Source organism: Salvia hispanica, chromosome 2 (assembly GCF_029641045.1).
Source record: "Salvia hispanica isolate PSC_SH4W2 chromosome 2, Shi_PSC_v1, whole genome shotgun sequence".
Taxonomy (NCBI): Eukaryota; Viridiplantae; Streptophyta; class Magnoliopsida; order Lamiales; family Lamiaceae; genus Salvia; species Salvia hispanica.
The window spans coordinates 5,475,606-5,499,624 of record NC_142693.1 but is presented as its reverse complement, the minus strand read 5'-3'; the positions used below and the strand labels follow the sequence as shown (position 1 = coordinate 5,499,624).

The window sequence follows — 24,019 nt, the reverse complement described above, 5'->3', positions numbered from 1 at the left end:
TGGAATAGTTTGTTCGTGATAAGATAGAGTGGAAAAAGTGATTGAATACTCTAACGAGGATAGATGAGAGAGGGATTTAATTTTAAATATAGAAAGTGGATATTTTGATGTGACAAATTGAAAAGGAAAGATGAACATTTTAAATGGAACGGAGAGAGTAAATATAAATTGAAGATTAATATAAAATGAAGATGATTTTAAAATGTAAATGGTGAAACAACTACTAATATTTAATGTATGATATGCTTTGTGGTTTCATTACTGGTGTTTAGGATAAAATATATAGTAAAAAGTTGATCGTGATACATGAATAATTATGTTATGAAATCGAATTGTACCTACCTAGTTAAAATAAATGTAAGAGCAAATGAAATGAAAAATATAGTAAAAAGTTGAATTCCTAATTTTATGATATTTACAAGAAAAATGTAAATTTTGGATTTTGTTTAAAAATAAATGTAAATTGGAGACATGTTATGGTTTTGGACATGGGAGGATAAGAAAAGTTATTAAACTTATTAATATAAAATTATTAAAATGCTTTTCGATTTTTATTAAAATAATTATTAAAATTATTACGCCATGGTTGGGTGTTGTCTACGGTGGTGAAAAAGAAATTGTTTGGCCAAAATTGCTTTTGAAAGTACTTTTTTGACCAAAATAATTCATGTTACTTTGTATCAAGAATGTGAAACACTTCAATATTGACTGCGTGGAATAATTATTTTCATACATTTGTAGAAATTGCTATGGCTATCATTGATTTGTGATATTGGGAAATATTTATGTAGTACTACTATTACTTTGTCCAATCAAGATATTTTTGTGACAAGCTATCCGATCAAAACTAGAAAAAAAAAAAAAAAACAATAATTATACTATATTATTCAAGTAGATCCTTTATTGTTGTGTTTAGTGGTACTTTCAAGTGTGTGATTTTGCTCAATTTTTGTTATGTGGGTGAGTTTGGTAGTTGAGTCATGTAGTAGAGTAGTTGAGATCTTTTTATTTAATTTTATCTCCTTTGTTGTTTCGTCATGATTTTAATTTCAACTAATTAAGCTTGATGTTGGAAATGGTTTGTCTTATTGAATTTGTTAATTTCTTTCGTTTGTATTTTTTTTTTTAACTCAAAGGTATCAACACAGCGCCCACCAAACTAAAAGGACACCAAATACCAACAAATGAAACAATCATCAGCAGCGCAAAGCTGAAGCGTTACACTCACTTGGATAAAGGGGACGAGTCGGATAATCATCTTCACATTAACCAACAAGAAGATAATTGACTCTTCAATTGTGTCTTGACCATCTTCTGATTTTAGGTAAGTCCTCGCAAAATTGTCCGAATGGATAAGAAACATTCAAACACCAACCGTTTATATTTTAATTCTTTTTATAGGCACAAATGTTCTTTTATAATTATTTTAATTCTTTTTACAACTAAACCATTATGGAGATTGGTGGTAAGGTATTTTCCTTGATGTTTCAGAATATAATCTCTATGGTAGTGTGACTCAATTTTTTATTTGAAGGGTGCAACTAAATTCAGTACCTAAGTAGAAGTTAAGTAATAGGGCATTGCAACTAAAATTAATACTTTCCAAATTTTCGTAAAACGACTAAATAAGAATTTTTCAAAAGAAAGATTAAAAAGTGTTCATCATAAGCAAATACTAGTAATGCAATAGTGGGTCATGATTTCTGAATGATATATATGTGCAATTAAAAGATTTTTAAAGTATATATTAATGATTTATTGGGTTGTTTTCATGAAGACGATATATCAGGCTAATACTTATGTATTTGCTTCAAACGTAAGATAATGTCGTGTCATCTACATTAGCAGCCACATTTTTGTGTTTGCAGCCATACTTTCTAAAATTGAATATCACTTTCAAGTTAAAATTGACACCATTTTAATTTAGGGTAAAAGCTCAAATGCCCCTTGTGAAATATTGTGAATATAAATATAAGTAAATAAGTAAATTAAAAAAAATCTCTTTTCATATAAGTGATTACGTCATTGACGACGAATTTGTATTGTTTGACTAAGGCGATCAAATAAATAAAGTAATAAAACAGAATAGAGACAATTTCCTTGATTTGTACAAAGCTAGGTACAATGCATTGTTTGTTTCTTATGCAAATATATATTCTAATGTTACAAAACAAACTTATAGTATTAAACGACACAATGTGATGTGATTATCACTAATTACGCTTCTAGAATCCCTTACATCCTTATATCATACTACTAATCAATCGATCTCATCTCGGCATAAACTCCATTAAATCAGTATCGTCAATCCACAATGCAGCAATTCTACCCCAAACTCTTGAGATTGGATTAACTCATGTCCTTCGTCTGTCATTTATTGTCGACGGTCACCCTATCACATATGCCTTTTGATATCAGGTGATATTTTTTTTTTTTATCGTGTCTTACTTTATATTAAATCCACCATTAAATATCTAAATAAAGGGGCATGTTAGGGTGCCACCACCTCTTAAAATAACATCATACCACCATTTCTAGCCAATCATTTGTACACGTGGACAAATAATAAGCTGCTATGTGGCAAAAAAAAAAAAAAGAAAAAAAAAGTTAAAAAAGACGGCCAACAATATGTTGTACACTATATAACAATTTTTCTTGTACAGCAATATCCAACACGCTAAACAGCAATCTATAGATTGTTGTGTAGCGTATTGAATATTGTTGTGTAGCGTTTATAATATTGTTATATAAATGATGTCCGGTATCACTTTAAGAAGGGTTGTCATTTTAACACGAACATATAAATATATATTCATCTTAGTTGACTTTAGTTTTAAAATTTATTATGTTTTCCATTTCATTCATCGGTGATTAATTTTATTATAGGACAATTAATGCAGGAATCTCATAATTAAGCGCGGTGCAAAGGAAATGTTGTTCAACCTGAATAAATAATCCAGCAACATGCAAAATCTTTATTCCCCAACATAATTATTTCGCAAGCATTTCTTTAAATTTGAATTAGATTAATTTAATCAAGAAATAACTTTGGTAGCACGGAATAACTTCCACTATTATAAAAGGCATTTCTTCGACAATTAAGAAAAATAAAGGTGATTAATGTATAAAGATACCGTTTTGTGTCCGATCTTTGAGGAACAATTACTACTCTTTTTCATTTATTTATTCCCTCTCCTTGTCAGGTTCAAAATGATTACAATTTACAAGAGTGCAGAGAATCTATCTTTCTTTTATTGCAATTGAAATAAATTATGACCCAAAACTATTAAAAATATTTATAAGTGACGGTCTTTCTTAATATACTTAGTTCAAAGTATCTATGATCAAATTTATTTTTGTTAAATACTAATATTATTATGGCCCACAATGGTGCCACTAAAACAGGGGCAGAACCTTGTTTTAATGATATAGTGTTAGACATCGGATTAGATTGAATTAATTTTATGATAGACATTGAATATAATTAGATTCATAATTGAATCAAGATTATTCCTTAAAAAAATTATGCTATGCATTATAATCATCTTACAAAGAAACTCTGGTAAAACAAACATATGAAAGCTTCACTACTCATTTCGAATTATTATAGTATTAATTGATAATTTGATATTTTCAATTTAATTCACTTGGAGACTTAGAGCTCGATGAGTATTGTCAAATGGCTTTTATTTGAGATTATAAAATTTCTCATTTCACGTGCATATTTATATCGAATTTCTGCATTTATACCTAGATTAGGAATTGCATAATATATTTACAGATATAGTAGTATATTATATCTTGAAATTGGTTAAATTCATGGTACCAATGCATACAAGACACCTAGCCTAATTAGTATAGCAAAATCGTAGTTGTCATATGATGGAAATTTAATGTCAACAATCAGACAAATTGAGAATACAGATTAATTAACATTCTAGCTGTTCTTTTGTCTATGCCTTAATTAGTTGCACGTCAATTAGAATTTATTGGATTCCCATTATTGCAAGAATAATAATAACACATTATATTATATGCATAATTATATAGTTTTATTTGTTAGAAAAGAACCTTCTATTAGAAAATTTGATTAGTCATTATTTATATACTTATTATATACATATAATTTAGGGACAATAGTGCAATATGCATGGATTATAAAAATAATTAGTAATAGTAAGATACTAATTCCTTTGAATCCTTCATAGATTTGAGATAAGATTCATTTAGGCATTTATCATCCACTAATTTGCACTTATTCTTGTTGAATAAGTGCAACATCATCCATTTCATTTTTCGAAATAAATTCAATATACATATATACATTACTTGTATAGATTCAATACAATATTTTTAATTGTGATGATAAAATACTTTTAGCATTAATCTTATCCTAAAAATTGTGTATGAGAGAGAGATTGGAGAGTGATGCACAACAAACAAATTTAAAACATTTTCAGCAAATTCAAAGCTAGTTTATTCTTGTCCACAATTTCATTTGTGGTTTTAGATGAGACATATTTCTGCCCAATCTTAATTGCGCGACAAAAACGAAAGGCTGCATAAATGCACCTGCTGATATTGACATCTTTTTTTGGTGTTTTCTTGAAATCCAATTGACTCAATTGACTATTAAATTATTAATTTTAAATTAAATAACGATCTTTTAACTATTTGGCAAATTAAATTATTTTTAAAATATTGCAATATTGTTATACATTTGGTAGTATGATACAAAAATAATTCATGAAATTGACAACACAAAATTCAATTTATACATTAGTTAACAAATTGAGATAAAATTTCATACCCATTATTTCCTCCGTCTTACCATAAGCCACTCGTATAGTTTTTCGGAACGTTCTATCTAAAGTAAGAAATGTTTCACTTATACGGGGGACAGAAGGACTAATACAGTTGAAAAAAATCACTAAATATATTAGGGTAAGTTCGATCATTAATACAACTTTTTATACACAAGTGGCTCTAGAAGACCAGAATTTAAATGCAAGAATTGTTTGCATGCTTAATGTGACATTACTAGTCAGCCTTCTTTTTAAGACCAGTATCATTCTTGTTAGCACATAGACAAGTCCAAAAGAGAAATAGTATCTGGTTTAAGGTTGAGGTGACAAGAAATCTCACATATTTGATCTATCAAATAAAATAAGAAAATTTGGCGATATTATATTCATGTCTTCCTTTTACATCAATAGCAAAAAACCTTTAATTTTCCTTTACATTTAGACTGCGTGATAACAAAAAAAGGCTGTCGTTAAAATAAGTTATATAGTACTATGAATGTTAATATAAATTTAACTAGTTTTATATTTTTGTAGAAATGAATTCGGTAAGTACTAATGACAATGTTCGATAATTTACATAAATATTTAATAATAATAAATATAATCTCGAATTTCAATTTAGGAAGTTTCAAAAGAGAATAGATCATTTTCACTATAGATACAAACACAATTGAGATTATCACGAGTAGTTTGCATGGAGAAATGTGGCTCTAGCGTGTGAGACTTCTAGTTTGGTTTATCTTACAAGGCAGACTAAACATCAAGGAAAGACTCTTCAGATTTTATTGCACTAATATTCAAGATAGGCTATGTTTTGTATAGGAAAGAGCCTAAAAGGTCCACTACATCATTTTTGGATGCAGGTTTTCTAGTAACTTGGGGTAGTTTGGATGGAATTGTTGGAATATCATATTTTTCTCTCCTAAGGATCTAGTATCTTGCTTCCTCATGACATGAATACACTGTTCATGAGTTTTGACAACAAAATTTGGAGTTCTTAATTCTATGTGATTTCATGGTTCATCTGATGGCTCAAGAATAAAGTAATATTCCACAATATGGAATTGAACCGTGATTTCAAGGTGAGTCTTAATTATTATTTAGAGGTTAGGATCGTGGACTAAAGGTTGACATATGGAATTTCCTGTTTCACCTGGCAAATGTGCGATGACTTAGTTAAAGTTAGAAGATGGTCGTGACATAATCGAAGAACCAATTATCTTCCTCATGGTTGATGCAACGGTGACATTTAACTCATTTTTCCTTTCGTGGTAAGTTGTTATTACATGGCTTTTGTCGATGAAGAGTGTTTTATTTTGGTTCCAACTTTTTGTTAGAGGGTGCATCTCTTGAACTTTTGCTTGATTGCTTCTTGTTTAGTTTTGTATGGTTTAGTTTGTTGGACATGATTGTATATATGGTGAAAAATATTACTACCTCCGTCTCACGATAAGAGTCCACTTTTACTTTTACTATAAATGGTTAATAGGCTCCACATTCCACTAAATCATTTTATTCATATTTTTCAATTCACTTTCATTTACATTTCTTAAAATCCGTGGCGGATCAAACGTGGACTCCTATTGTGGACGGAGTATATAGAACACTGTTCTTCTCCAGTGAATGCACTCAGACAATACAAAGATTGTCAATTGTGATATGTTGGATGAGACAACATATAAAATTATCATATTTTTGTTTCAATAAATCCGTGGGTATTCCCTACTCAATTCATTATACATTTCCAGATTTAAATCTCTGTTGGGCCACAAAAATCCCACCATTTATATTGATGCAGTTTACCAAGTCCATGTGTAATATATAAGATATTATTCTCAAAAATCAATTCATGTGCTCGTATTTCAATTACACCCCACGCACTAATTAACTCACCAAACCTGCATTCATTGTTCACACAGAAACCCTATATATTGCTCAGTTGATAAGACGTTTCTTCCCTCTACTCAGTAGGTCGAAAAAAGTAAATGAGATACTATCATTTTTAACTAAATAGATCCATAGGGGTGTGTTATATTGCTAACTATTTAAGTTGCTAACTCTGCTAACTCATCAATGCAGTGTATTAAAAATGTCAACACGGTGACATTAAAATGTCAGCATATAATATCAACTCATTATATTGAAGTTCAACAAAATTATGTGTTGACATTTTAATGTCATCATGTTGACATTTTTAATACACTGCGTTGATGAGTTAGCAACTTAAGAAAGTTAGCAATTGATCACACCCCCTAGATCGATAATTGAATATTTAAATTACTTTTTTTCTACTTTACAATTTAAATATGGAACAACTCACGAGTGAATATCTCGAATCTCAACTATAGACAGTCGTAGTCTAAAAAGGCCGGGCCCAGAATGAAATGAGGGTGTAGCATCCGAGCAGAATCGCGGGCCCTATTTGTGAGATATATAGGAACATAAAACAAGCAAGATGAAATTGCCTTGTGATATCAGGTTGTCATTTTAACAAATACAGCCATACTATTTTCCCAGTTGCTACTTTGCCCACGTCTACTTTCCCAACACCATTCAAATTATATACATTAAAATATACTATTGATATAAATATAATTCCGCATTTAATACTATAACTTTTAATAGTAGGAAACAATTTAAATATGCCAAATCCAGATAATGATGTGAAAAGGGAGTTTAATAAAGAATGATTTCTAGCATTTTATGGAGGATGATATATGGCTTCTAACAATATAGCTCATAAATCATACTACTTCCTTTACTCGCACAATACATTACTCTTTTGCTATTTTAGTTTGTCGAAAACAAAATTTTTCTATCACATGATCAATGCTTTCTTCACTAGAAAAACATTCTTTCAATTATTACTAATTTACTATCACTTCATATTTCTCTTATAATACTCATATCAATTTTTATTAAAATATGTGTTGCATGATTGCATCCATTAGGATCGTCACTCCCTTACCCTTGCCCTCGCCCTGTTAGAGTAATAAGCGGGTAAATCTCAGTCTATTTTTCAAAAAAAGTAGCCATATATCTAGTGCGAAAAAGAAGTCACCACAATTAGTTGAAACTACTCTGATTACTCAATTACTTCCGACCAGCTGAGCTACTCGTGCGGCCCCATCACGATCTAATTTTAGGAGACTGAGAGAGCTATTAAATAACTACAAGAGGAAAATATTCTTAATGAAGGATATGGCATTTAAGGAACACTGTCGCATGAAAACAATTGGGCCACGAAACACCAAAAGTTTATGTAAATCTATTTGAGCCTAACAAGTGGGCTTTAGATTAGACCATTCTAGAATAGAACTCCTTCTGAACACAATTTTTGTATATATACTCCATTTAATATTGCTAGTTTAGGAACACATGGTAATCATGATTATTACATGCGTTTAGATTATATCAATATTAGTACTTTATTTCGAACATTGATGATTAGCCGTTAGCAATTGAATAGGGCTTGGTGATTTGTTTGTACTTATCATATGGAGTATTTTGAAATTATTGATTTTGATAATTTGATGTCTGAAATTATTGGTTACAAAGTTTTGAATTACATTTTTTGAATGATCAAAGGTTATACTAGTATTTTGTTATAGTTAACCGCTGGAAAATCAGTTGATTCAGTTAATTGAATTGAATTATAGGTAATAAATACAAGGGTTTTTGAATTTAGTTTTTCTTTTTTACGATAAATAGAGTGCCCAATAGATAAGACTCATCATCATTGGTCTCATTTTTTAATCATTTCAATCTCATTTTTTATGGGAGTATAATTTTAATAAGAGTAAATTTCTATCCATTTATTTTTTTTCAAATCCTCTTTTATCTGATTTAATTTTGCAAAAATAAATGCTAAAATAAACTTGAACATACATATCTTATTTTAACAGGAGTATTTCATTTACTACATGCACATGGGACCTTTTATAGAATTTATAAAAACCTCAAAAATACATGAGAAGTTCAAAAACATTCATGGGGAAGAAAAACTATTTTCAACCCGGGCCAGCCCATTTACTAAATGAATATGGGTTGAGTTGGGCTTGTTCAGGCCATTTACCAAATAAATAGCTAAATTACTTTATTAAAATAACAAGTTAAAAAAAATTAATTTCTAAAAAATAAAAATTACATTTGGTCTGGACATGTTTCTTTGATATCATGTCAACGCAAAGCCATTTTAGAAATTGTCGATGTATCTTTCTCCATTAGACTGAAGCTGGAGAGATTTTGATGAGGTTGTTCATTGAAAAAGTAACCATATTTAGAGTGGAGACAAGTGTGGATGGGGATGGCTCAATGCTTTGAGCCGTCAAACCCTTCATCTTCACTTTTCTCTTCACCGTTTTTGTCCTTGTGGGACAACTTTGAGTGTTGGGAGACGAGGCATAATTGGCGAGGTTCTTCTTTCTTCATATTCCAGTCAATAAACGCATCTCCCTCGCTTGTTAAATAGTCATTGTTGGCCGAGACTTTGGCCTTCTTCAGTGCATTACTTCTAGCCTCACACCCACAGTTGGATTTGGGCTCCTTTGGTGGAGAAATGTCTATATTTCTTGGAACTTGAAAATCCTTTACTCCTCGAACAAGAAAATCCTTCGATTTCTGGACAATGTTGGGAAAATTGTGGTCACTAGGCCACATCTTCTAGGTGTTGACTATGATGCCAACAAAGTAGATCATATCATTCTGAATCAGGACTAGTGCTTCCGTAGCATGTTGAAATCACGCATGGGTGTAACCTTCGATATGGCTGCGTGGTACTTCTCGGCAACCATTTCCAAAACATCCTAAGATTTTTCGATTCTTGTCAAAGAATGAGGTCTTCCGACACGTTGATGTACATGCGTGCCATAGTAGATAATTCTTCCAGATTCAGCCATTTGCGAACACAAGACTCCTTGCCATTGCCCCATCGCCAGTTTATTATTGACTCTATATCACTTAACTTGTAGTCGTTGATATTCTATGCTAACATTTGAAAAGAATTGTCGTTTGAACCCATCAGCATATAATGGGGGCAATATCCAGTTGAATTTCCCATTCCGTCGGTTTTATTGGATCCCGAACCTTTGAACGAATAAATTCACCCATCTATCATTGTTCATTCTGATTTTTTATTTTTTTTTTTAAAAAAACGTCGGTAGTCGGAACCATTTTTTTATGAATATATGATGAGTATTGAGTACTAAATGAGCGATACTGGAGTAATATTAAAATTACTGTAATGAAATTTAATTGAAAATCTTATTTTCAATATATTATTTTTATTATTTAACTATTATAAAAATAAATGTAACGCAATTTAATCGAAAATCTTATTGGAGGCTCAGCCAAACCCTTAATTCTCTCTCTAGCCAGACGACTCACGAGATGTCAACTCCGGCTGAGCCACCGGTCACCACCACCAGCTCCGCCATGCTCCGGCCGTGGCCTCAGTTCATAGACCTCTCCGCCCTCAGCATCCCCGTCTCCCTCTCCGAATCGACCTACCGCGTCACCCAAAATCTCCGCTATTTCCTCCCAAACTACGTCGTTCTGACCCTCATCATCTTCCTCCTCACCCTCCTCACCCGCCCCCTCTCCCTTCTCTTCTTCCTCTGCCTCTTCGCCGCCTGGCTGTACCTCGTCCTCGCCCGCGACGATCCCCTCACCATCCTCGATTACGACATCGATCAGAGGTACGTCATCGGATTCCTCGCCGTCGCCACTTTGGGCGCGCTCTTCTGGAGCCACGTCTGGACGAAATTGTTCGTCTCCTTGCTGATCGGGGCCGTCCTCGTGCTCGTGCACGGCGTTCTGAGGGCGCCGGAGGATTCGATCGAGGATTCGCCCTATGGATCGTTGCTCAACGTGGTGGATAGCCCTAGAGGGGGATACGCTAGCGTTTGAGAGGTGAATCGTAGCTCAGTGTTCTGATTGGATTTATTATGTGTTTAGTGTTGCGATTCTTCTGATTGTCAGACCTTTGATTAATGTAGGCTGCGTTTATTCAACTTTTTGTGGCTGAAATCGTTTGATTTTGTTTTGATCGATTTAATTTACTTGCTGTTTGTTGATATCTAAATGGTTTGCAATCTGAGATTGTGTTGATCAGAGTATAACTGTGCTATTTTGGTGCTTATTCGCTGTATCGAGCATTGCAACTGATCAGGAACTTCGAATAGTAGAGAACAGATAGATGTGTACGAACAAGCTTTGTATCGTTTAGAGTAATATGTGTGTAGGTTTATAGTGTTTCTGATAAGGTATTTGAAGATGTTATGGCTGTTGCATTAGACTATGCAAGTTGAATAAACGAGATGCATCCAGTTTTGCCAGTTGCATTAGCTTATGCAAGCTGAGTAAACGCAATGCATCCAGTTTTGCTAACGTTCACTCATTTGTTTCATCATCTAAGCCAAGATGCATGCTCTAAATTGTGGATCACAACCTGCAACTTGGTATAAACTTTGTATTGAGCTGGAACTGAAGCTGGCTTTATGTTTTTGTCTGTGATTTTTATGTTACTTCAACTGAGTTTGGTACGAACTCTTGAATTTTGGGTATGCAGTTGAAGTTAGCAAGAGTTGAGATGCGTAGTCACATATGTACGAGCTTTTGTCGTTTCTGGCTTTATGTTTGTCTGTGATTTTTGTGTTACTTCAACTGAGTTTGGTACGAACTCTTGAATTTTTGTGGTATGCCTGTTAGCAAGAGTTGAGATGCGTAGTCACGTATGTATGAGCTTTTTTCATTTACATGTAGATAGATAGATAGATAGATAGATTGATAGCATTCTTGCAGTGGTATTTGATGGTGTAATGCATTAGTTTACATAAACCAATGCAGCTGAGTTGGAACTCCAGCTGATAGCCTGATCTTGTGTTTATCCGTGGCTATTCTGTATGCATACATAAACTTTGGGTATGCAGTTGAAATGAGCAAGAGGTTATCATGCTCAATGCTTTATGTGAACAGAGAATAGCTTGACGCGTAGACGCCATCTTTTTTGAAGCATTAAAAAATGTGAATGGTATAGCATCTCTGCTTTCCCTATAAGATGTATAGATAGATTTCTTGATATTTCTGATAAGTTAAGCTATATATTTCTTGTTGGTGCTTGCTGATTTAAGTGTGTGATCAAGATTCTTGACTAATAGGAACAATGTGAGTATGTATTTAGGTGATACACCAAGGCTTTGGCATGGTTGAGAATTGAGATTGTCACCTTTGTCTAATCCTTATGCAATGTTATAATTTGTGACTTCAAAATAACATGTTAGTAGTATAAAGTATGTATCTATTGTCAGAGTATTTTTTTAGTTATTTTGAGAAACAGAATGTGTATGTATAATATGGGTGTATGGATGCAATGCATATACCAATATACAGGATCTATATATCCAATAATGTGCCACAAAAATTTCATAGTATATTATATTTTCAACAAATAATACTCCATGGTTCTAGTTGTCATTTGAATCCACAACTGTTGGCTCAATTTTTAGTTTTCATGTGACTTTTTAAATGTTGCAAATGAATATCCTCTTTTTCAATTTTTTGCAATTAAAAGTCATCTATATTTTCCAATAAACCTAACTTTCGAATTCTCATCAAGCCGAAATTCAATGTTCAGTCTAACAAGTTCTGGAATTGGATATTTCAAACTAGTTTTCAAAGTCCTAGTCAATTTTCAATTTCAAAATATAAAATACCGGCTTCAATTTCAATAGTTCAATAGTTCAATAGTTCAAGTTTGGGTCTTATGTATAACAAGAGATATTTTTCCATTTTATAAAGACACCATGAGCATTAGTTACTTATACTAGATACGAACTTTTGACAAAAATTGGTTAATTAGCAGAAAAACCACGAACTATTGCTATAATTTTCCACAGTCTTTAAAGCTGATTGGATAAATCACAAACTTTAACAATTGTGTGAATTTCTTATGGCGATTGGTACTTGGAAATCAGAGGCTATATGGTTTATTACTTAGAAATTAATAAGTCCATATAGGCTTTATTAATACACATCTATTTCAAATATGACACATAATTCACGCCGATTTAGTCATGCCCGAAAATAGTCACCATGGAAATTTCACACAATTGTTAAAATTTCCGTTCCCAAAATTTGTCCCACTTTGACCCGGCACGAGTTTTAAAAAATGTAATGGAAAGCGAGTTAAAAAAGTTAGTGGATTGGAGATCCTACTTTTAAAGTACTAGTTTTATAATAAAACATGAATAGGAATGAGTTAGTGGAATATGAGGTCCACTATAAAAAATGGTAAAAGTGAAATGAGACAAATTTTGAAGGACGGACGGAAATGAAACAATGGGGCAAATTTAGTATATAATTAGGAATTACTAACATTTAATTATAAAATCAAAATATTTTGTTCACGTGACTGGCCACGTGATGGACTGCACTTTCCTATTGCCTCTGTCGTGAAATTATGCTTTGCTTTGTTCCCCCACTTCGGATGGCAGCCGGCCATCACTTTTTCAATTTTACCAAAAATTAAACCCTAATTTCATGAATTCCCTCAAATTGAAAATCTCCTGCCCCCGATCTCGATCAGGTTTCATCAACTAATGAAGAGAATCCGCTAAAACCTCCCAAATCGTCGATGGATTTCACCGAATTGGAAGCGATCGAGGGTTTGCGCTGGCCGTGGCACTCATGGCCCCTCTCCAAGCCCGAAGTCTCAGCTCTCGTCGTTCCGTTATCGGTAATGTGCACTCCGCTCACGCCCTTCACCGAGCTCCCGATCCTAGCTCACGACCCGGTCAACTGCTCCCAGTGCGCCGCGGTCTGGAACCCCTACTCCCGCGTCGATTACACCTCCAAAATCTGGATTTGCCCCTTCTGCTACCGGAGAAACCCTTTCCCGAGATCGTACGATCATATCAACGAGAACAACATCCCCGCGGAGCTCTTCCCCACTTACAGCACCGTCGAGTATCATCTAGGCCCCGCGCCGCGGTCGAATAGCGATTCGTTCTCGAATTTTCCTGCCTATTCGGGTTTGGAGAGGAGTGGGGCTGGTGTTGGAGCTGGACCGGCGTTTGTGTTTGTTGTGGATGGTTGCTCTTCGGAGGAGGATTTGGGGGCTTTGAAGAGTGAGTTGCTGCATATAATTGCGCGTCTGCCGGAGAATGCTTTGGTTGGACTGGTGGTTTTTGATGCAATGGTGAGGGTGTATGATTTGGCATTCACGGATTGTTTGAGAGTTGTGGTGTTTCATGGAGGGCGCGAGGTCTCGTCTGAAAAGGTACGGGGCGTTCAAATATATGGAATTTGCTCGGCGAGATGGTTCACTTATAGTTGCATAGTTGTGTGTGTGAAAGTTAAATAAATAGATTGAGCAGTAGTATCCCATCCTCAAAGATATCAGTTATATTTTGCTGAGATAAATGCTTACCTATTCAGGCTTCATACCTGATGCTGATCAATAATGTTTGGAAGCAGAAAACTGAATTCACCTTTTCCACATTTAAATTGTGTGATAAAAGGGACATTTTCCATTTTGTGGTTCATGCTAGGTGATATCTATACAGTATTTTGTCCTTGATACTAGAACATTAAAATTTGTAGTTTCCTAGTCGAAAATCTTATGGACTTTGTTACATGGATGTGATCAGAACTGTTTCCTATTTGTAATGATGTAATTATATTCGTGTTTGCTTGACTTTAGAATCCATGAACTTACTATCGTCAACAATTTGTACTTTGTTTCCTCCAACGATCTCAACTCTCAAGTAGATGTATGTTAAAGTGAATGTGTATAATATGTTTTCTCAAATCGCTTAGCTAGGAGATTCTGGAAAATGTTGATAAAGAACTGAGATGCTTCAGAATTGACATTTTTGTCTTGCCTTATTTGTTGAGATTAGAATAACTGATGCAATTCCAATCTTTGTTTGATATTGTGATTTGCATGTCCATAGCTGGTGAGTTACTAATAATGTACTGATTATTAGTACTTAGTATAAATTGTTGTGACAGGAAAAGTAGAACCCAGTTTGGACCTTGTCTTCGAATATAGTATACAAAATCTTGAAATCCAGTGTCAGATCACACAGTACCCACATCCATGTCTGAGCCATTTTGTTCATGTAGTCACCTTTTGCCCCTTGGCTGAAGCTTTTGGATTAAAGAAACAACATAGATTCAACCAAAAACGAAGCATAGGAACTTTCTTGTTATTAGTTTTACCACTCTGTTGGTAAATTCAAAGGAAGATTCAGGTGTGTTATTAATTGTTTTTTACAGTGCGCTACTGATGAGATAGTGCTTTGTCGCCCAGGCTGTCAGGCTAATAGTGGATTTGCAATTTGTCTGCTAATTTCTGATAGCAGTTATGGTTATTCATTGAATAAAGAAGGTAAATTGTTATGTAGTGAGTTGTTCTTAGTACAAACCTTAGGCAGTTGTTTGGGCTACTGCAGAACTGTGTGCATAATGGGTTCAGGTTACGGCTTGAATGCATCTTTGCTGTTTTGTTGTCGGGGTTGGTCAGAGTTTGATGGTGAGGCCTTGAGGTTGCTGGTGTTAGAGCCATGGATAAACTTATCAGAACTTCAAAATAAACTGATACTTCCTTTTAAATTTGCTTTTGCTTGATAAATTTCTGTAAGGTTATTATGGTGAATGCTTACCTACTTCTGCTATCAGGCCAAAGAGCTCCTTGGGCTCCATCACATGAAGCAGTCTATTGGAAAGACTTCATCAGTACAAAAGCAAGGCTTTCTGGTTCCAGTATCCGAATACGAGTTCAATATCACCACAGCAATTGAAGAAATCCATTCTTCACCTGTGGTCAAGCCAGGACATCGACCTTTACGGTGTACAGGGGTTGCAATAGCAGTTGCTATTGGACTGTTAGAAGGATGCCTTATAAATACTGGTTCGCGTGTGATGGTCTTCACAACTGGACCTGCAACAGTTGGCCCTGGAATGATTGTTGACTCAGATTTTGGCAGTGCTATTAGAACTCACCGTGATCTCAACAATGGTTATGCTTCCTACCATAGAAAATCTTTTGAATATTACAAGCAAATATCTCAGAGATTATCCGAGTCATCCATCGTTCTTGATCTGTTCGCCTGCTCTCTGGATCAGGTTGGAGCAGCTGAGTTGAAAGACCCAGTTGAAAGCTCCAACGGTTTTATGATGTTAGGAGAGTCGTTCGAATCTGAGGAGTTTAGAAAAAGCTTGCGTCACATGTTTGATCGTGACAGTGATGGAAATTTAGAGATGGCTTTTGATGTGACCATAGAGATAGTGACTTCCAAAGACGTGAAAATTTGTGGAGCACTTGGACCTTGCATTTCTCTCCAAAAGAAGAATGATACAGTGAGTGAGAAAGTGATTGGTAAAGGAGGTACCTACATTTGGAAACTGGGTACAGTCACCAGCAAAACATGCATTGCTTTCTTCTTTGAAGTTGCAGGTGAACAGAAATCTCAACCGAGCTCCGCATTTTTCATTCAGTTCATAACACAATACAGATATAGTAACATGGGAGTTCGGAAGAGGGTGACAACTGCTGCAAGAAGGTGGGTGGTGAAACACTCACCAGAAATTGCTTCAGGATTCGATCAGGAAGCAGCTGCTTCTGTTATGGCTAGGCTTGCCATCAATAAAACAGAAGAGATTTTCGCCCATGAAGTAATCAGATGGTTGGATAAAATGCTGATACGTTTTTCATCTAAATTTGGTGATTATGTGCCAGAAGATCCATTATCCTTCCGCCTTTCCACAAACTTCTCCCTCTTTCCACAGTTTATGTATTACTTGAGAAGATCCCAGTTCATGGATGTCTTCAACAGCACTCCAGATGAGACGGCTTATTTCCGCCTGATGCTGAACCGTGAAGGGGTGGTGAACTCTCTTATCATGGTGCAGCCAACCCTGTTCCAGTATTCATTTGATGGGCCACCTATTGCAGTTGTTTTGGATGTATGCTCCATCTCTTCCGATGTGATATTACTCTTCGATTCCTTCTTCCATGTCGTCATTCACCATGGCTCTAAGATTGCGCAATGGAGAAAGCTTGGCTATGACAAGGATCCGAGCCATGAAAGCTTCAGGGAACTCTTGGAAGCTGTGGAGCTTGATGCCGAGCAACTGATGGCTGGACGGATCCCAGTCCCAAAATTCGTAAAGTGTGACCAGCACAGCAGCCAGGCAAGGTTCCTTCTTGCTAAGCTAAATCCATCTGTCACTCAAAATTCGACGTATAAAGAGGGTTCGGAATTTATATTTACCGATGATATTAGCTTGCAAGTGTTCACTGAGCACTTGCAAGCCCTGGCTGTGCAGGGTTGATTCTAAATCTATACATAGAAACGATGATTGTATATGTATTCAAAAAAGTGTGTCAATAGTTTTGGGTTTTTGGTTATAGATCTTTGACTTGATGAGATACATTGAAGGCATACAACCTACCAGCTTCTAGTGAGTGAAAAAGATATGTTCAGTTATAAGATTGATCACTTCATAAGTCAATTAGTTACTAGTGTTAATTAATTTGTGTTTTTAGGCTTCAACGGAGAAAAACTATACCGGCAAACTTAGGGCACCATTTTGTTTTGGGGAATCATGAAAAAATGGAATTAATATCCATGGTTTCATTACTTACACTTGGTTCTTTTTAATTGATAGTCTGTATCCACTTCTGCATTTTTTATTATGTTTGTGAATTTTCAATTCCCCGGATCCGCAATTGCGAATCCAGAAAAGGAACCCCCGGGGACAACACAGTAAAGAAGATTGTCTCAAGCAAGCGTTTATCGCTAATAATGGATGGCTGGTGAAGAACGGAGGTGAATCCAACTTCGAAGGTGATCCCAGTTCCCAAGTAACAAAGCAAGAGCACCATGAAGAAAAACACAAACTAAATCGTAAACCTAAAATAGGCAACCAAACAATAATATACTGCGGAGTTTAAGAATTGTCTACTACAAGAATTGTCAACTAGATAATTTAACAACCAAAAAAAACAAGAATTGTCAACTAGAACATTTAACAACCAAAAAAATAGCCAATTTACTGAGCTGTCTATCGAGATAAATAGGTCGAATTTTCTTTTTTGTCCGTCCCATATAAATAGTCCATATTCATTTATGACAATTTTTTCTCCTGTGCCTTTACGTTATCATTTATGGATCCCACTATCCACTATATATTATTTTAACTATTTTTTTTTCTTCTTTCTTACTTTTATGCATTAAAACTTGTGGCATTCCCAATTTGCCTATTTCTATGAGGCGGAAGGAGTATTTGATGCGAAGTACTCCCTCCGTCCTACTTTAGGAGTCCCATTTGAGTTCGGGCACGGTTTTTAAGAAATGTAATTGAAAGTTGGTGAAAAAAGATAGCGGAATGTGAGTCCTACTTTTATATGGAGTATTAGTTTTATAATAAAATGTGAATGGAAAATGTTAATGGAATGTGGGGCCTATCCCCATTTCTGGAACATTTTAACCGGAACTCCTAAAGTGTGACACGCTAAAATGGGATGGAGGGAGTAATTATTTAGGCGACGGGCGCACACACGAATACACAATTTCCTTTCTTGGAGTTATGGTTTTTCAATAAATATGACTGCTGCAAGAGATCTTGTAATAGTAATATTAATGAGCCACTGAAATAGATATTTCTAGATTTTCCTCAATAAATAAAATAAATAGTTATGACTTTCAACTACACAACTAGTTAGCCTTAAAGTGTCTCCTACTTGAACTTTGAAACCATGATTACTTTTGAAGTTCGTTGCATCTAAATGATATTATGAGGGGAAAAGATGATGGGTGGAAGTCATATTTAAATATTCAAAACTCATCTTTTTCCGATTTCTTAATCATGATCACAAGATCTTAACTACACGCGCAAATTCACAAAGTAATTAATTGAAATAATATATAATAAAAAAATACACATTGGCACACTAAATTGTCCAACTGATATATCTAAACTGATTCTTTCGAGAGTGGGGCGACTCATGATAAAACATTCATGATATTTTGAAAAGGGTTTGTGATGTGTTGTGTTCAAAAACTTTGCTTTCATGTTAAAGCTTTCAAGGTCACTTTTTAATGATGAGGTTTGCATATGAGGTTAATTTGCAGATATTGCCAAGATATATGTTCATTTATTTTTTTTATATATTCGCGAGTTGCTTTTTCTTCTATAGTAATTTTGGATAGAGCGTTTGATTTTTGTCTATTCACTTATTTCATCGCTTCTTAGTACTTACTATTTATATTCTAAATTGCTACTATATTGTTGAAAATTTGAATTGAAATGCAAAAAATACTTGTTCATTTAAAACATTATCTTTCTATCACATGAGTTGTTTAACTTATTTGGGTAAGTTCCTATCTTCTTACTCAATTCTCTGAATTAAATTTGAGTTTTGTTTTGGATATGTTGCTCGATCACCATCCTTTTTACTTGAGCATTTTGTAACACATTAAAAATATGGAGGGCTCAAAATCTTTTGTGCATGTTCAAGTCATATTGTGTGTTCGACAATTCGAATATCAATTTCCCTACTCTGACAAAAAATAATTAAATCACATAACTTGACGAAATTCAAATAAAAATAATTATAATTCGTTGTCATGATATACGAGACCTATATGTATAAATTATAGCTAAAATATGGAGTACATGTTACTACTAAAGGTTAAAGTGACACTGTGATACCACGTATCCAACAATATTATAAACGCTACACAACAATAGTACTATAAACGCTACACAACAATCTATAGATTGTTGTCTAGCGCATTGGATATTGTTGGCCGAGAAAATATTGTTGTAAAGCGTGGTGGATATTGCTGGCCGAGAATTTTACCCTTGAGCACTTTTTGTGATTGTCACATGGCAGCTGATTATTCGTCCACGTGTACAAATGATTGGCTAGGAATGATGATATGGTGTTACTTTAAGAGGTGTTGTCATTTTAACGCACCCCTACTACTATATAATCAAATTATTTTTTAGAGCATATATTTTTATAATATACATTATTACTACACTATACCTAGGTCTTATGGTTACATGTAACCCATAATACTAATCGCATAACACGATAATTTATGTAGCAGTAATTAATTGCATTGACCAGAAAATAATTCATGCAGTAGTACTAATCAAATGCATTGACCAGAAAAAGTTAATTAAAATTTTAAAATCCATTGACAAGAAATCCAGACTCAGATGACTTCATCATTGAAACAAAATACTAATTCAAATGCCATTGACCTCAGTTCAATCATAAAAAGAAATTAATTAAGCTGAAAACTTACTAAAAAAATATTCCAGCTGGGAACATATGCATATGCTCCCAACCACCATTGCTGTGTATTTTAAGAAATTTCCATCACATCAAAGTTGACCAACATTTACCATCTAGACAAATAAATTAAATTCCAAGAAAAAGAAATTCAATTTAAAAATTGAAAAGGTATTCAATGTGTGTAAATAATTAAGTATTGGTAATGAAAGGAATAGTCCCATGAACATGCACATGGCCTTGTTCCCTCCAGACCCCTAGTTGGGGGACTATAATATTCAATAAACAGTGATTTGCAATAATCAATAAATTAAAAAAATAAATGCCAAGATATGGAGAATCTGGTGAAATAATAAACATGGCATTATATAAGTGGAAGAGGAAGACATAAACACAAGTGTGACAGCAAAGATGTAGCAACAAAATCAAGGTTGTAATTATTAAGCAAGGCAATAATGTAATTAAGTCAAGTAGTGATTATAATAATAGCACAATAACAAAGCCAGACACAGATGAGTGTATTTTGCGTTCTTGTCCAATACATATGATTCTTGTTTCAATATCTATATATACTATAACAAAATACAGACACAGTCACGAAAAAACCCAGAAATAAAATCGAAACATGACAAAAAAAGAAGAGGGATTACAAGAAAAACAAATACTGGGCGTAGAGAAAAACAAGTTTTTTGTTGGATCAAACCAAGTCGCACAAATAGTAAAATTAAGTGATGATCATTACAAGATGCTTCAGCACCTGCTCTTGCATTTCTCCACAGCTCTTGGTGCTAAATTCATAAATAACAAAAAGAAACTATTAGTAATTGTTTCATTTTTTCAAAAATTAAATTCGTCATAAATAAAACCACCTATTTTTTGCAATATTTGATATTGATTAGTTAAAAATATCACGAAAAAACGTTAAAGTTTCATGCCTATTCTTCGTAAAGAAAATGATAAATCTATTTTTGTGAATATATAGGCATATAGGTGCCAACCAGATTCATGTGCTAATTAAGATGACTACAATACAAACTTTTTATGCATGCATTAAAAGAGTAAAAAGAAAGGCTAAAATGCATGTAATAAAAAAATTAAAAAATAGACATAATAATTTAAAAAACTCTTCTTAAACTATTTCTTAAATAAAATTTTTGATATATGAAGACACTAATATTATGTTACATAAAGCATAATCTGTGACCACCACTTTCGTTTAACCTATGTCAGTATTATTTGTTTTGTTTTATACATTTATCTTGACTATAATATAATTCTACAAATTTCAATTCGTATTATTATTAAATTTAAAATAAATTAATAAAACATCAAATTAGATCTTGATTTTTATGTAATTTGTAAAATTAATGATATTTCATGAGTTAAACTCACCTAATATTTATCTCTCTTCAAACAAACCCTAGTTTTTTGTTTTCATGATAAACATTTGAAGAAAGCAAAGGTAGGTTGGATGGAGACACATACCAAGTCCAATGGCTTCGGATCCCTTCATAATGCGGAGGCGCTTGCAAGACTCAACAAACATCCTGCAAATTTAATCCAATGAGTTTCCCCTTAACATCTCCATAATTCAGCTACATATTCAGTAGAGAAAATAATTTTATTTAAAAAAAAAAAAAAAAAAAGTTGATGAAGATCTTACTCCCATGGAACATCCCCCACGAGCATCCAGTCCCCATCCTTATCCTCATAGCTGGGAACATACTCAGAACTGTTCAACAGATCCATTAATTTCCCCTCATTCATGAAATCTATCATTCCTTGGCTCCCATACTTACCAACTGAATTCAACACATAAACATTATTTAGATAATAAAATAATCATTCAAATTGATTTTAATTTATGTTTTCATTTTCAAAAATTGAGCGTACGTACCCATGGTGAAGGAGCTAAACATCTTCGCCAGCGCATCAGAGAGCTCTTTGTAGCTCTGATACATTCTCAGATCCACCTTCCGGAGGTACGGCGCTCCGTCCATGGACACCTTCACGAACGCCGCCGCCGCCGTCTCCTCGCTCTTCTGCTTCGCCATCACGTTCTTCCGGAACGACCGCACCGGTGGCCATCCCACCACCTGCGCCCTAGATTCACAAAAATCAAAATCTCACATTCAATTTCCAGAAAAATCTCTCTACCAAACCGCGTTTCTCGCAATTTCTTCGAAAATCAGCTTACTTCGCCGGAGGCTTCACCGGATCCTTAATCGGAACCGCTTCCCCCACTCCGGATGCCGAATTCTCGACGTTATCCTTCAGATCTGAGTCGTCGGAGTGAAGCAGATTCAGTTTCAGATCAACCGTCTCGGCGAAGCCTCTCTTCCCGCTCGTCTTGCCGATGTCGCCTCCGCCGCCGGGGAGACCGAGGCACAGCTCAGTTTCCTTGAAATTCAAGCCTACTTCCATGGATCCGTCGCCGTCGCCGATGATGATTAATTCGCTTTCGCTGCGCTTTTTCGATGAATGTGCGGAGAAAAGTGTGTGTGATAAAATCGATGGCAAAATGGGTGCAATGTGTGTGACTTTGCGGTACATATATACCATAATGCGTGCATTAGTCTCCACGGATCGGCTGCCGACACGTGGACTCTCGATTACTAAATTGATCTTCTAGGATCAAGAGCATGTTACTAAAATAATTAAAGTTATATTTTTGGCTTATAATTTTTTGAATATAGTAGTGTGAAGGATTAATAATGTATGTGATTTGTTAATTAATGGGACAAGTGGAGGGTTTATTTAGTATATAAAAATTGAAAGAAAACAAATAAAATGGGGGAATGGCATGATTAGGGGAACAATTAATGGATGTGGTCCAGAAAAGAACAATCATCGACCTTCTCCTCCAATTAATCATGCGAGTCGCCAGATCCTCTTCTATTATTTTATATGACTTTACTATATGATATAATATGAATTTATTATAAATATACATATGGTGTATGTAACGATGGTAAATTGAGTCCACAACTACATATCCGAACATCACTTAGGATTGTAAATATCTCAACTGTTGTGGTCGGACGAGAAACCGCCGATTCTGGTTTTGAACAGGTAGTTCCGGCTCCACGAAAAATTGGGACCGTGACGGGTGCGACAAGCGGTTCTTGTTTTGACCCGAAATAAAATAGTTTAAGACATAATATGTGGTGTCCATGTTTCTTACTGTTCAAAACCGGTATTTTTCCAATTTTTAAATACAAAAGTTTATGTGAGTATGTTATGTGAGTATGTTATGTGAGTATGTTAAGTGTTTAAATACAAAAGTTTATGTGAGTATGTTAAGGGTTGGCAATTGAACTAAAAATATAGCATATAACTGTCCCACATCGGTGTCAAGAGAAAACTGAAACTAGTATATAAGTCTTATGGGCGCTCCTCCTATCACCAATTGGTTTTAGGATGGAACCCATGGATTTCTATCATGGTATCAGAGCGGGTCGCCAACTGTGGGTCAAACTTAACTGACCCAGCAGTATATCTGGGCCGAAACCGAAAAAAATGACTGATCCAGCAGTATATCTGGGCTTAAAATTTGGGCCAGTGGTCCAACTGATCGGAAAAAAAATTGGGCCACTCGTCCAACCGATTAGAAAAAAGTCCAACCCCTCCAAGGTTCACCTTGAAGGGTTTGAGGGAGGGTGTTGGCAATTGAACTAAAAATATAACATATAACTGTCCCACATCGGTAGAGAAAACTGAAACTAGTATATAAGTCTCATGGGCCCTCCTCCTATCACCAATTGGTTTTAGGATGGAACCATGGATTTCTATCAATAAGTTATAACGAGAAACCGACTACCAAAGAACTAAAATTTTGGTATATACTTTATGCATTTACAGAAAATTAATTCATAAAAATATGATTTTTTTTCGATATCTGTTA

The 24,019-nt window shown here is 34.5% G+C and overlaps 3 protein-coding genes across 3 annotated transcripts; 2 read left to right on the top strand and 1 right to left on the bottom strand.

The window, feature by feature from the left end:
- Nucleotides 1-10,137: 10,137 nt before the first annotated feature.
- LOC125198689 (PRA1 family protein D-like) lies at nt 10,138-10,849 on the top strand. Its single transcript, XM_048096997.2, has one exon. It carries the CDS (start codon nt 10,194-10,196, stop codon nt 10,710-10,712), a length of 519 nt encoding a protein of 172 aa, XP_047952954.1. The 5' UTR covers nt 10,138-10,193; the 3' UTR covers nt 10,713-10,849.
- Nucleotides 10,850-13,235: 2,386 nt separating this feature from the next.
- LOC125201115 (Sec23/Sec24 protein transport family protein) lies at nt 13,236-17,299 on the top strand. Its single transcript, XM_048099043.2, has 2 exons — nt 13,236-14,082; nt 15,486-17,299. The coding sequence occupies exons 1-2, from the start codon at nt 13,438-13,440 to the stop codon at nt 17,139-17,141; spliced, it is 2,301 nt and encodes a 766-aa protein (XP_047955000.1). The 5' UTR covers nt 13,236-13,437; the 3' UTR covers nt 17,142-17,299.
- Nucleotides 17,300-20,573: 3,274 nt separating this feature from the next.
- Nucleotides 20,574-22,765, bottom strand: LOC125201596 (auxin-responsive protein IAA14-like). Its single transcript, XM_048099769.2, has 5 exons — nt 22,313-22,765; nt 22,013-22,218; nt 21,779-21,917; nt 21,601-21,662; nt 20,574-20,903 (listed from the first exon to the last, which is right to left on the bottom strand). The coding sequence occupies exons 1-5, from the start codon at nt 22,675-22,677 to the stop codon at nt 20,866-20,868; spliced, it is 810 nt and encodes a 269-aa protein (XP_047955726.2). The 5' UTR covers nt 22,678-22,765; the 3' UTR covers nt 20,574-20,865.
- Between the last annotated feature and the right edge of the window lie 1,254 nt (nt 22,766-24,019).